The sequence below is a fragment of the Desmodus rotundus genome, chromosome 8 (genome assembly GCF_022682495.2).
Source record: "Desmodus rotundus isolate HL8 chromosome 8, HLdesRot8A.1, whole genome shotgun sequence".
Classification (NCBI taxonomy): Eukaryota; Metazoa; Chordata; class Mammalia; order Chiroptera; family Phyllostomidae; genus Desmodus; species Desmodus rotundus.
Window position 1 is genome coordinate 90811216 of NC_071394.1, and position 12850 is coordinate 90824065.

At 39.9% G+C, this 12850-nt stretch overlaps 1 protein-coding gene across 1 annotated transcript in view; it reads left to right on the forward strand.

Moving 5' to 3' along the window:
• LOC123479386 (serine/threonine-protein phosphatase 1 regulatory subunit 10-like) overlaps positions 1-12850 on the forward strand; it is a 533905-nt gene that overhangs the window by 245154 nt on the left and 275901 nt on the right. The window contains exon 5 of the mRNA XM_071222139.1: positions 12461-12533. Coding sequence (XP_071078240.1) covers positions 12461-12533 — 73 coding nt within the window. The remainder of the gene's footprint in view (positions 1-12460; positions 12534-12850) is intronic.

Here is a 12850-nt window from a genome sequence, read left to right on the forward strand (position 1 = left end):
TGACTACCGATAGTGTGGATTAGTCTCGACTATTTTCACTATGTCAACCTGGACTCATACAATATGTAGTATTTTGTGTCTATAGTAATCTCCCCGTATGTGCAGGGGGATACATACATTCTAAGATGCCTGAAATCTCAGGTAGTGCTGAACCCCCGCCCTCCCCCTCCACACACACATGCATGTTTTCATTTCATGTCTTCCATCCACACATTTAATGCTTTTTCCGTCTGAACTAAGCACCTACATGTACTGTGGCCTTAACTTTAGTATTCTGAGGTGTGACAGCAAAGCTAGCAGTTTTTTTTATTTATTTTCTTTCACAGTTTCAAGGATAGAAAATTTATTCTTACCGTAGATCTTAGCAACCTCAGCACATGATATTTTTCCTTATAAAATCGAGAGCTTTCACACTTTCACTTAAAGAAATCACTTTATAGCTTCTCATTGGGATGTCTGAATTGCCAGCATCACTACTCTTGTGCTTTGGGCCCCTATTAAATGAAATAAAGTGACCTGAGCACGAACACTGTGACACCACGACAGTCGGTCTGACGACTGTGACTATCCCTGAGAGACGAGTGGGCTGGCAGCACACACGGCCTGACTACTCTGGACAAAGGGGTGATTCACTTCAGGGCGGGAGGAAGCGGCTGGTGTGAGGTTCCGTCACACTATTTGCAATGGCACACGATTTAAGACTTATGAATTGTTTATTTCTGGGATTTTCTATTTAATATTTTTGGACTGTCACTGGCCATGGGTAACTGAAACTGTAGAAAGTGAATCCACGGCTAGGAGAGAGAACTATGATTTATTTTATGCAGTGCTGTTTTGTGAGACTTATCAATATTGCATGTGCATGTGGATCTCGCGTTCCACCGCTCTACGGTACTCCACCTGCGAGTAGAACGTGCTGATTAATTCTTGATGGGCATTTGGGTAGTTTCTAGGTTCTGGTTATTATTTATAATGCTGTTATGAATATTCTAGTATGGAATTTGGACAATAATATTTATTTAATATATTGTGACAAATAGTTAAAATAGATTCTTCTGATGGATTTTGGTGAATAGTGGTGTCTTAAAACCTTAAGGAGACCTGAAGAGTTATTTAGGTAGCCTGAGAGATTTTGAGGCAGTAGCTCTGGGGAAAGACTCCGGCATCTGTGTTTTATCTGGGTGTTCTGTGGATCACATTTTGAGAAACACCTTTAAACAAGAAAGAATACGGAACTGAGAGAGGCCCTGGTTCTAATCTGACTTGTTAATTTGTTTACCCACCTGTAATAATGCCTCCTCAAGTGGAGTGTCTGGTTCAAGTGAAAGCAGTATGTGAAAATGCTGTCTAAAGCTATATAAAGCGCTCTGTATGTGAGGCGTTATTCTTATCACCCGGAGCTTAACTATGAGGGTAAAAAGAGACAAATATCATGTGCTCAGGTGACATGCCTCAAGGGTTTTTCTTTAATGATGTCATACTAAGTCTAAAAATTGTGACTGCACAGAGAGATCTGATTCTTACAGAGAAGGGACTCCCTAGGATGTCAAAGCCTTTTGGAAAATAAACTGTTCATGGGTAGGCCTGCAATACACTGAGTCACCAGATGATTCGTTGTAGGTTGGTCAAGAAGGCAAAATTGAAATACTGTTTCATATTCCTGTAGCTCCATAACAAGATACGTCACAGGGATTTCCATATTATAGGAGCTGATAAATAACCCTCTCTGATTCCCAATTTCCTGCCTCTCTTCTCCCCTCTCTGTGCTACAGCTTCATTGAACTTGGAGCCCTAAATATTCCATGTTCATTCCAGCTTTTTTGCCCATGTAACACTTTTGCCCATGCTGTGACCTTTCCCAGGAATACTGTTTTCTGTTTTGTGGAATACTCTTCTGTTTTCTGTCCAACAAATATTTATTTATATTTTGGTTTTAACTTAAGGAACATTTCACAGTGGGGGACTTCCCTGAACTTTATGTGGGATCTCTGGTTACATAATCTCATGTCACCCTCATATCACCCTGGATGTCTTCACTAGATCACCAATCACACTGCTGTCCTTTCTTAGCTGATTTATCAGGTGACTGTAAATGCCATTAGAGCAAAGACTGTGCTTGCCTCGTTAACTGCAATATCCTCAGAGCCCAGCAAATAATAGGAGATATATACATATATTGTGCTGCTGCTTCTCTTTTTGGAGCCAAGAAAGAACAGAGCCTTAGAAGCTATTGATAAGAACATTTACTTTAAATTGATGCTGACTGCATGCCTTTTTTTTTACTTCACAGTCTCTATCTTTATGGGGATGAGGAATCAGAAAAGAGGAGGCTTATGTCTAGGTTGATGGCAAATTTTGGGCAGGCTTCAGAGAGTTGCTGGATACATATCATTGCGAGTAAATCTTGCCTTTATCATACTATCAGAACTGTTTTCAAAAGACAAACTAGCTTTCCAGCTACAGCAGAGTGACTCACATTAGGTCGTGAACTCACTGACTCACCCATGAATATACAGTTTTGTGTTTTGAATTCAAAATGGCCATCGAGAGCAGAGCCTGAATGAAAATAATGTTTATAGAGGTTATTGCTATTTGGATCTGTGAATGAAAACCAGCTGTTATGTTTTTCTTTCTGTGTCATTTGCTACTTTCATCCAACCTTTGGCCTTTTGGATTGAGGAGTGGCAGAGGTGGGGCCTGTTAGAGGTAGAGCTTCAGGTTTTCCATCCATCCATCTATCCACTAGCTAAATAGATGCAGAGTCACTTACAGAGTTCCACATCCAGGCTCTTGAGTTGGGAACAGGCATTATGTCTATTTTGGAATTTCTTAAGGCATCAAATTTGTGCAAGACACAGTGATAAAAAGGTTAGTGAGACAGGAAGAGAAAAGGCAGAAGTGCTGTTAAAATTCAAAAGGAGAATTTTGACATTATGCTGGACCTAGAAAGTCTAGGATGAAAGGATATTTTAAATCACCCCATCTCGCCCTCTCCTATATTCATTTGCTTTCTCACTCATTATTCATGCAGCTTAGTGGTTTTAATTGCTCAGACTCTGGAATTTGACTCCTTGGTTTGAGTCCTGGCATCACCTGTTGCTGAATTCATGTAACTGGCCAACGTGTTTAACAGTTCTGTGACTCTGTTGGTACATCTGTAAAATGGCTATAATAAGAAGAAATATCTTGGATTGTGAACATAAAATGAGAAAATGGATGTTGTAAGGATTAAATGGGATAATGGATGTAAAGCACAGGTGGCAAACACAAGGCCCGAGGGCCGAATCCGGCCCTCCACCTTGTTTTATCTGGCCCAGCACCTTGTTTCTACCTGGTGGCAGTGCTGACCTCTCACTTAATTGTCAAGGAGTAGTTACATTTATACAGTCCTATAATTACATTTGGCTCTTTGAAGGCAACTACAAGGCTGATGTGGCCCCTGGTGAAAATGAGTTTGACACCCCTGAATTGTGAAGTATTTAAAGGTCAGTGCCTGGCACATAATACACTCTCAGTACATGTTGGTTTTTATTACTCATGAGGAGTTTTAATGGCCACTGTGTGCCAGGCACTGTGCTGGTACCAAGAATAAAGTAAAGCTCCATATTTATGGAATTTCCTGTCTAATGACAGAGAAAAACCTCAAGTGATTATCCAATATTGTGATAAGCCCACAAGTAGAGAACAAATGGGACAAAGTGTGCTCTCAGCTCTGAGGATGGAGCAGCTATATTTGACATGTCATTTTATATGGAAGAGGTAAAAGAAGGTGTGGGAGATATGTTTTAGGCAAAAGAATTGTTCACAGAGATTTATAGCGCTGGAAAGGTCAGGGAAGTTGGATGTGGCTGGCTCAGAGGTGTGTGGGTGAGAGGACTGAGCTGATGGCTGGGGAACTCCAAACTCCCATTCTGTGGGAGGCGATGGTGGAGGGGCCCTGCATGCGGGGTGTTGTTGCTGGTTGCTCTGTGTGCATCTTGTAGATCTAGTAATTTCAACATTTGTTCCTGAATGTGTCTTGGGGTGTGTTAGACTCATTATTTACAAGGTCTGACCTTGAACTTTGAGTTTGGAAGGAGCATATCATTTATTTAATTTTTTTTTAAGGTTGAGACCTGAGATGTATGTGAGATGTAGCTGCATCCTACCATTGCTTTTATTATAAGTGACTGGTCCAATTCCAGCATAACCTTTGGCATCATCTGAAGCCACTTGTCGTGGATCTAAAAAAAGCATTTTCTGTTTTCATAATCAGAGTAAGTTGAGAGAGTTGGCATTAAAAAGTCATTGACTTGTCTTATTTAAACTCTAAGTTATCGCTCTCATCTTTACTGTTTTCTCTTCCAATAAAAATTTTGTTTTTAAGTGCTTTTTTCATATCATTTCTTCCTCTGCCACCACCTCTACTGCTAACTCATTTCTTCTTTGGCTTCTGTTAAATGTGGTTTCAAATGGTGTTCCCCACTCCTTTTGGGGTTCTGTGGAAGTTAACTTAGGGCCCTTTTGGTGGAACTTCAAAATTTGTACTCCGACTTCTACTCTGACTTGCTTTGTATGTTGAGTTTCTAAGTAAGATTTTGTTTGGAGAAATGGTTCTGGGGTTATAGAAAGTTTAATATTATGTATGGCTTTAGGTTACTGAGTCATGGTTCATTTTCCATTTTCTTTAACTACTTTATAAATAGTGAAACATCTGAGTAGGGCCCCTTTCAGATACATTTGCGTCTGTGTATTTTTCATGTTTCACAGTTGCTGTCTTGAACTATTTTTTCCTTTATTATTTGTTTACAAATGGTGGTATTTGATGTGCTTTCTGTGGGGGGATGTGCTGTTTTATAATCTTTCTCTGGATTATACAAGTCTGAATGACAACCTTGAATCTCATTTTTTAAAAGTTGTCATTGACTAGTGTTATGAAGCACTATAAACCAATGGCATATGAAGTTCAAATGGAAGAATAATAATGTGTATATTTGATATGATTTTAATATGTTGAATAAAAGACATCTCATAAAGCAGACACATTTGTGTTTCTACCTTCTGCTGGGAATGAGGCTGCCACCCTGTCCCACAGTCCTCATCAGAGGAAATAAGAGTCAGAAAGACTAGGGGGACGCGGTAATTTTCTGTTTATTAGATTGTAAAACTTTGTAGCTAACTCATACCTCTGTCATATGGTTCTCAGTAGTTTGGCAGGGGAGGAAGGAATCAGAATGGAAAGGGTAAGTATGATTCAGTTATTCATGACTGAGAAGGTGACTGTGATTCCTCTTCTTTCTTTCTTATGCCAAATAATTAAGCCTAATATTAATGGAGTGAGGCGAGGGGGATAGGGGGAAATGTGTTATAGGACCTTCCTTTTAAGGCTTTGTTAAACAAAAGATACAGTGCAAAATACGATGTCTCCTTCCCATTCTGATGTTTACTTCTCTCAAGCTTAGAGACTGCTTGAGTTCCCTCTTTTACTTACAGCTGAACCAAAGTATACATACGTGTTACCTTGAGATCTTCCCTGCAAATCTGATTCTTAGACATTTTGTTCTTTTTCTGAGCCATATTGCATTTGTCCACATCATTCTCGCCTTTAACATGATGTTATCAAATTCCATTAGGTCCTATTCTTCCCTTGTGTTCTAATAAGCCTCTAAAAATAGTTTTGCTCCAAATATACTCTGTCATTGTCTCTAAGAGGTTTTCTTTTATTTTTTATATAAATTACTTTATTGGTGCTCAATTACAGTTGTCTGCATTTTCTCCCCACCCCTCCACCCCACCCCAGCCAAACCCACCTCCCTCTCCTGCTTCCACCCTTCCCCTTGGTTTTGTCCATGTGTCCTTTATAGTAGTTCCTGAAAACCCTTCTCCCCACTGTCTCCTTCCCCCTCCCCTCTGGCTATTGTTAGATTGTTCTTAATTTCAATGTCTCTGCAAATGAGTGGATCAAAAAACTATGGTGCATTTACACAATGGAATTCTTTTTTTTTTTTTTTTCACTTACTCCTTCCTATATTTGGTGTTTTCTGAAAGGGAGCTTGTAAGAACTTGATCAAACATTTCAATGCCTGTCTTGTTTGGTCATGGTGAACCAGCTATAACTAATTTCTCAAGAGTGTAGACGTGACATGTTACACAAAAATTAAGCTACATAGAATCATGCATGATTAAAAGAAAAATGTACCTTACCTTGAACAAATAATCATTATTTTAATAAATTTCAACTAATAAAATAAATTTGTTGACAAGAAACCATGAAAGATATATTTTAGATAAATGAATTTAAATTTTTCAGAGTAACCTATAATTATTTGCATTTGGATTATGTCATTAGCTAGAATGTTACACAATGGAATTCTATGCAGCAGAGAGAAAGAAGGAGCTTCTACCCTTTGCAACAGCCTGGATGGAACTGGAGAGCATTATGCTAAGTGAAATAAGTCAGGTGGGGAGGGACAAATACCATATGATTTCACCTTTAACTGGAACATAATCAACAACAAAAAAGCAAACAAAATATAATCTGAGAGGTTTTCATTTTATTTCTTTTTGAGTGTGTGTTTGTGTACATATACATATGCATTTTTTTGTAGAAAGAATTCTGAATTTGATAAACCCACCTGTATGTATATGACTTTGTGATGACTAAAATATTTCTTACAGTAAAATATAATTTCAGAGAGTTCTTTATATTCAAAAAACCAAAATTTTCACACTTGGGAATTTAGCTGGAGGAACTTACTCAAAATGTGGACAAAACCAGGTGCATAAAGAAGTTTGTTGCAGTGAAATTTCTGGGAACAAAATAGGAAACAACCTAACAGTAGGGTAATGGAGCTTTCATTTAGGGTGTAACCCACTCAGTGAAATGTAATGAAGTCATTTAAATGAGGACTGTGAAGATTGTGCAGCACAAGGAATAAAACAACATGCAACAACCAAACCTGTAAGTCGTGATTCGTATTGAGTAAAATTATGCTAGTGGAAAAATACTGGCAGGGAACATGCTAAGATATTAATAATAGTTATGTGGCAGGAAAGGACAGCAATTATAAAACTTCCTGCCCCATTTGATGAATGCCTTTTATGTATTAGGAATTACCCAAAGGGATTCCCTGTACTAACTCTCACACTGCTTTAATATAGCTGTAATGGTCCCCATCTGCAAATGAGGAAATCTGAGACTGAAATAGGTTAGGTAACTACCAAAGTCATACTTTCTGTAAATTGTGGAGTTGGGCTTCAGAGAGAACTCCATTTGTATATGGATCAGAGAGTGCTGGAGGCAGCGGTGATCATGCATCCTGGATTCAAATATCAGTCCTTCCACCACTTGATGTCTTGACATCGATCCATCAGTCCTCATCTGTAAAATCATGGGGATTGAAATAGAGCATCCATAGGGGGCCTTTTAGTGTGGAGATTCTACATACCTAGGCTTCCAGGTTGTTGTTCTGCCTCACTTACTCAAAGAATAAGGTGGTCCCTTGAGATTGGGATTGATAGTTTTTACTTCAATTTCTCATTTCAGACATTGCCTGTGTCAACTGGAAAGTGTATATCTCACAGAGAGGGAGGTTGTCTTATCAGGAGGTTTTGTGATTGGTGTGCAAATTGGAGGGAAAGGACTCGGTACAGTTCAGATTCTTTTGCTTTTGCTTTTTGTCTAAATCAAGGGAAAAACAATGTGTAAGCATGGTGACTTGATTGATATGGAGCTTCAGAGCTCTGGCTGCTGCTTCACTATGGTTCATCAGTTCTAGAAAAGATTTCCCATTTAGCTGGGTGAATAGCCTCATGGCAGACAGCTGCCTGCACAGCTGGGGCACTAACCCTCACTCATCATGTGGGATGCAGTAGGAGTGGCAATATTCATGCCCATCTGTTTAGATAACACAGTGCCCTCGTGAACACTGGTCAACCTCATCCTCCTGTACCTCCCTCCAACCTCTTCCGCTGACCTCCCATCCATCCCCAGCTGTGCTTGTTTCCATTTACTTTGCAGATGTCCTTTCTATCTGGATATAACCTGCTAGTCTCTACACAGTCTAAAGAAATTGCCAGGTGTGCATCACAGTTAATATCACAAAATCCTGAAGCCAGAAAAGAGCTGAAGAAAACATATGGCCCGGTCTGCTTGTTTCACAGACTAGAAGGCTAAGATTCAGAGAGGTCACATCATTTTCCAGCATTCATACAGCTAGTTGTCAATAGAGGAAATGGTTGGTATTTCTTCTAATATATTTTTGGAATTTTCTACCAGTGACCCTGGTATTCCTCTTATTTCTAGAATTTTCTGCCAGGTACCCCACAGCTAGTGTTAGTAATCAAACATCCATGCTTACTCTCCTAGACACTTTCTAGAGCGTTTTTGTGAATGGCCAGTACAGAAGACATGCTTGAAGAGAAGTGATGAGGACAGTATCTTTGCTGGAAATCTGGATGGGTAGGACAATCACTTGCAAGAGAGAAATGCTGTCAAGGAAGCAACAGTCATCACTAGATTCTCTAAATACCTAGAGAAAAGCAGTTCTCTCACAGAGCCAAAAGGCATCACTGGAAAGAGTGAGTGAGTACAATTCAGGGAACCAGAGGGCCAGGATCAATCAATTCCTTCATCCCTCCTCTTTTTTCTCATTCTTTCTTTTCTCCATCTTTTCTTTTATATCCTCTTCTCCTTTATTCTCTTTTACTTAATCTTCCACTTCTCATATATCTTCCTTTTCATTTTATTTTTAAAATATATTTTATTGATTATGCTATTATAGTTGCCTCATTTTTTCTCCCCTTTATTCTCCTGTGTCCTATACCCCACCCCCCACCATCATTGCTCCATCTTAGTTCATGTCCCTGGGTCATACACATATGTTCTTTGGCTTCTCCATACCCCCTACTATTCTTAACCGCCCCCTGTCTATTTTCTACCTACCATTTATGCTTCTTATTCCCTGTACCTTTTCCCGCATTCTTCCCATTCCCCCACCCCTCTGATAACCCTCCATGTGATCTCTATTTCTGTGATTCCATTCCTGTTCTAGTTGTTTGCTTAGTTAGTTTTTGTTTTCTTAGGTTTGGTTGTTGATAGCTGTGAGTTTGTTGTCATTTTACTGTTCATATTTTAGATTTTCTTTTTCTTAAATAAGTCCCTTTAACATCTCATGTAATAAGGGCTTGGTAATGCTGAACTCTTTTAACTTGACCTTATCTGGGAAGCACTTTATCTGCCCTTCCATTCTAAATGATAGTTTTGCTGGATAATGTAATCTTTGATGTAGGTCCTTGCCTTTCATGACTTCAAATACTTTTTCCCAGCCCCTTCCTGCCTATAAGGTTTCTTTTGAGAAATCAGCTCATAGTCCTATGGAAACTCCTTTGTAGGTAACTGTCTCCTTTTGTCTTGCTGCTTTTAAGATTCTCTCCTTCTCTTTAATCTTAGCTAATGTGATTATGAAGTGCCTTGGTGTGTGCTTTCTTGGGTCCAACTTTTTTGGGACTCTCTGAGCTTCCTGGACTTCCTGGAAGTCTATTTCCTTTGCCAGATTGGGGAAGTTCTCCTTCATTATTTTTTTTCAAATAAGTTTTCAGTTCCTTGGTCTTCCTCTTCTCCTTCTGGCACCCCTGTGATTTGGATGTTGGAATGTTTAAAGTTGTCCTGGAGGTTCCTAAGCTTCTCCTCATTGTTTTGAATTCTCATTTCTTCATTCTGTTCCAGTTGAATGTTTACTTCTTCCTTCTGGTCCAAACAGTTTTTTGAGTCCTGGGTTCCTTCCCTTCACTGTTGGTTCCCTGTACATTTTCCTTTATTTCACTTTTCATAGCCTTCACTTTTGCCTCTATTTTGTGACCATACTCAACCATTTCTGTGAGCATCCTGATTATCAGTGTTTTCAACAGTGCATCTGATAGATTGGCTATCTCTTCATCACTTAGTTATATTTTTTTCTGGAGCTTTGATCTGGGCTGTTCTTTCATTTGGGTCATATTTTTGTGTCTCAGCATGCCTGTTATGTAGTGAGGGGTGGAGCCTTAGGTATTTGCCAGGGTGGGGCAACCCATGTGTCTGCGTGGTGGTGCTGTCTGTGGGGTGGGGTCCAAGAGGGGACAATGCTGCTTGCTCAGCTCTCAGCCAGCTTTTTTTTAGTCACTTCCTCTGCTACCCACAAGCAAATTGGACCCTTCTGGTGCTGATTCCTGAGTGGGTGGTTTGTGTACATTCTAGAATCCTGTGGGTCTCTCCAGTGAACTCTCCTGTGAGGCTGGGACTGCCACTGCAACCCCCATAGATTTTTACAGTCAGAGGTTTTGAGACTTTCTTTTCCTGTGCTGGAACTCTGGTTTGAATGGTCTGTCTAGCTCCCCAGTTGTTCCTCCTGGTTTATCCACATGCAAATGTGGGACTGCCTACTCTGCCACCTTGCTGGGAGTCCTCTCTACCACGGCTGCCTGTCTCCGCCCCTCCTACTGGTCTAGATGAATGTTTCTTTAACTTCTTGGTTCTCAGACATCCATACAGTGTGATTTTCTGGCAGTTCTGGTTATCTTTTGTTTTTAAATTTGTTGTCCTTCTTTTAGTTGTGTGAGGAGGCACAGTGTATCTACCTATGCCTCCATCTTGGCTGGAAGGGTTCCTTTTCATTTTAAACTCTCTTCTGGGGAATGATCACTTCTTGTTTGGAGGCTGAATTGAAAATGGGCCCCACATTGCAGAGAGTCATGACACTCTGGGTATAACACCATGAAACATCCCCGAAAGCTGCGGGGGCCCAGGTGTCATCCTGTTTAATCACTTCATGCCCTTTATCATGTAGGCTGCACCTCCATTTTTGACATCTCATTTAATTTCTACAACAGTTCTGAGAAAGAGACAACCACCTGCATTTAACAGCTAAGGAGAGCGAGTCTCACAGAGGTGTAGTTGTGGGCCATGATTGTGCAGTTTCTAAACTCCTGAGATGGCTTTTAGACTCTAGGTTTGAGGCTCTGTATCCAGTTAGAATGTACACACATCACTTGGGAATCTTGCTAAAATGTAGCTCATGATTTACTAGATTTCGAGCAGGGCTGAAGATTTGGCAGTCTTTATAAGCTCCTGGGTGATGCAAGGCTGCAGCCCACACCCCACCCTGCTCTTTTTTGGGTAGATGGCTTTATACCACACCATGCAGTTTTCTATCTTGGAACCTTAAATCCTGAGGAGGTAATTGGATTTCCCATAGAGTTCTGGATGTTGAATCTTGCCTTTCTCTTGAGTAACTTGATCAAGATTTATACTTCCATTAAAGAGCATGTGTGAAAATCACAGGGCATAATCAGAACATGTGATTGGACTTGCCAGTTTATGATCATTGAAGGAAGCAGTGGGTTCTTAGGACCTGAGGACTCCTCTCAAGGGTATATGAGATAGGAGAGGTATAGGAGATAGGTGGGGTTAGAATGGGGAAGAATGGGACTTTCCCATTTAATTTAGGTGATGGGAAAAAAACCTGGAAGATGAAAACACCTGATGATCTTTGTAATCCACAAACTCTAGCACTCTAAACTTCCAAGGAGACTCATAAAAATGAGTAGTAGAAGTCAGTACAGAGATGTCCACACAGTGTACTTTTCCAGCATTATCTCCAGCCACTCCTTTACTGCCATCCTAAACTCTTATTGCTACTGAAATATTTCTTATTCCTTGAATCCTTCATATTCTTTCACAGTGTACTGTTTTTTTAATCTGGTGAACTCCTTGTTATTAAAAATCCCAGTTCATCAACTGCAAAATCATACAGTCACTTTGAAAATGCTTTGTCAATTTCTTTTGAAGTTAAACATATACTTACCAATGACCCAGGAATTCCATACCTAGCTATTTACCTAAGATAAAGTAAAACACAGGTACACACAAAGACCTGTATGTGAATGTTCATAGCAGCTTTATTCATAATAGCTTCAAACTGGAAACATTCCAAATGTTCATCATCTGATGAATGGCTAAGTAAACTGTGGTACATGCACACAATTGAAGACTATGCAGCCATAGGAAGAAACAAACTACGGATACATACAACAAAATGGGTGAATCTCAAGAGCCTTATGCATGTAACAGAAGCTAGACACAAAAGTCTGTATACTAAACAGTCCCGTTTTTATGGCATTCAGAAAAAGGCAAACTCTAGGGTCAGAAAGCAGATCAGTGATCGCTGGGGACTGGGGTTAGAGGGAGGGTGTAGGCAACACTATTGGGTGACAATTGATTTATATATGTCTAAATCGTCAACCTGTACATTTAAAAAAGATGAATTTTATTTTATGAAAATTGTTTCTCAGTAAACCCAATTTAAAAAAATGCTGCCTCACAGATTACCTGTGCAACAGTCAGTTGCAACTATAATGCTCCAGTATAGTCCTGCAGTGTAGCACGCTTGAATATATAAACACATCACCTGAAGGCCTTGTTAAAATGTGGATTGTAATTCACTAGGTCTCGTGACTGGAGATTCTGCACTCTGACAAGTTCCAGGATGATGCTGTGCTGCTGGGCTGCAGGCCACCCCGTGAGTAGATGGCTTTATAGCATGCCACGCAGGTTCCTATCTTGGAACTTCAATTCCTTGTTAGATTATTGGGTTTCCCATGTGGTCCTGAATGTCAAATATTGCCTTTCTCTTGAGTAAGTTGGTTATGTTCTATACCACTACTTGAGGGCACATAGGAAAATCACAGAATATGATGGTATTTTTCTGTTCCTGTATATTTCCTCCAGTCCACTGTGAGCTCTTCAAAGGCAAAGTCTGTGTGTTGTTCATCATTTGATTTTTTACACCTGAACATTGGCTCCTAATAGGCACTCTTGAAAAGCTCTGTGGAATGG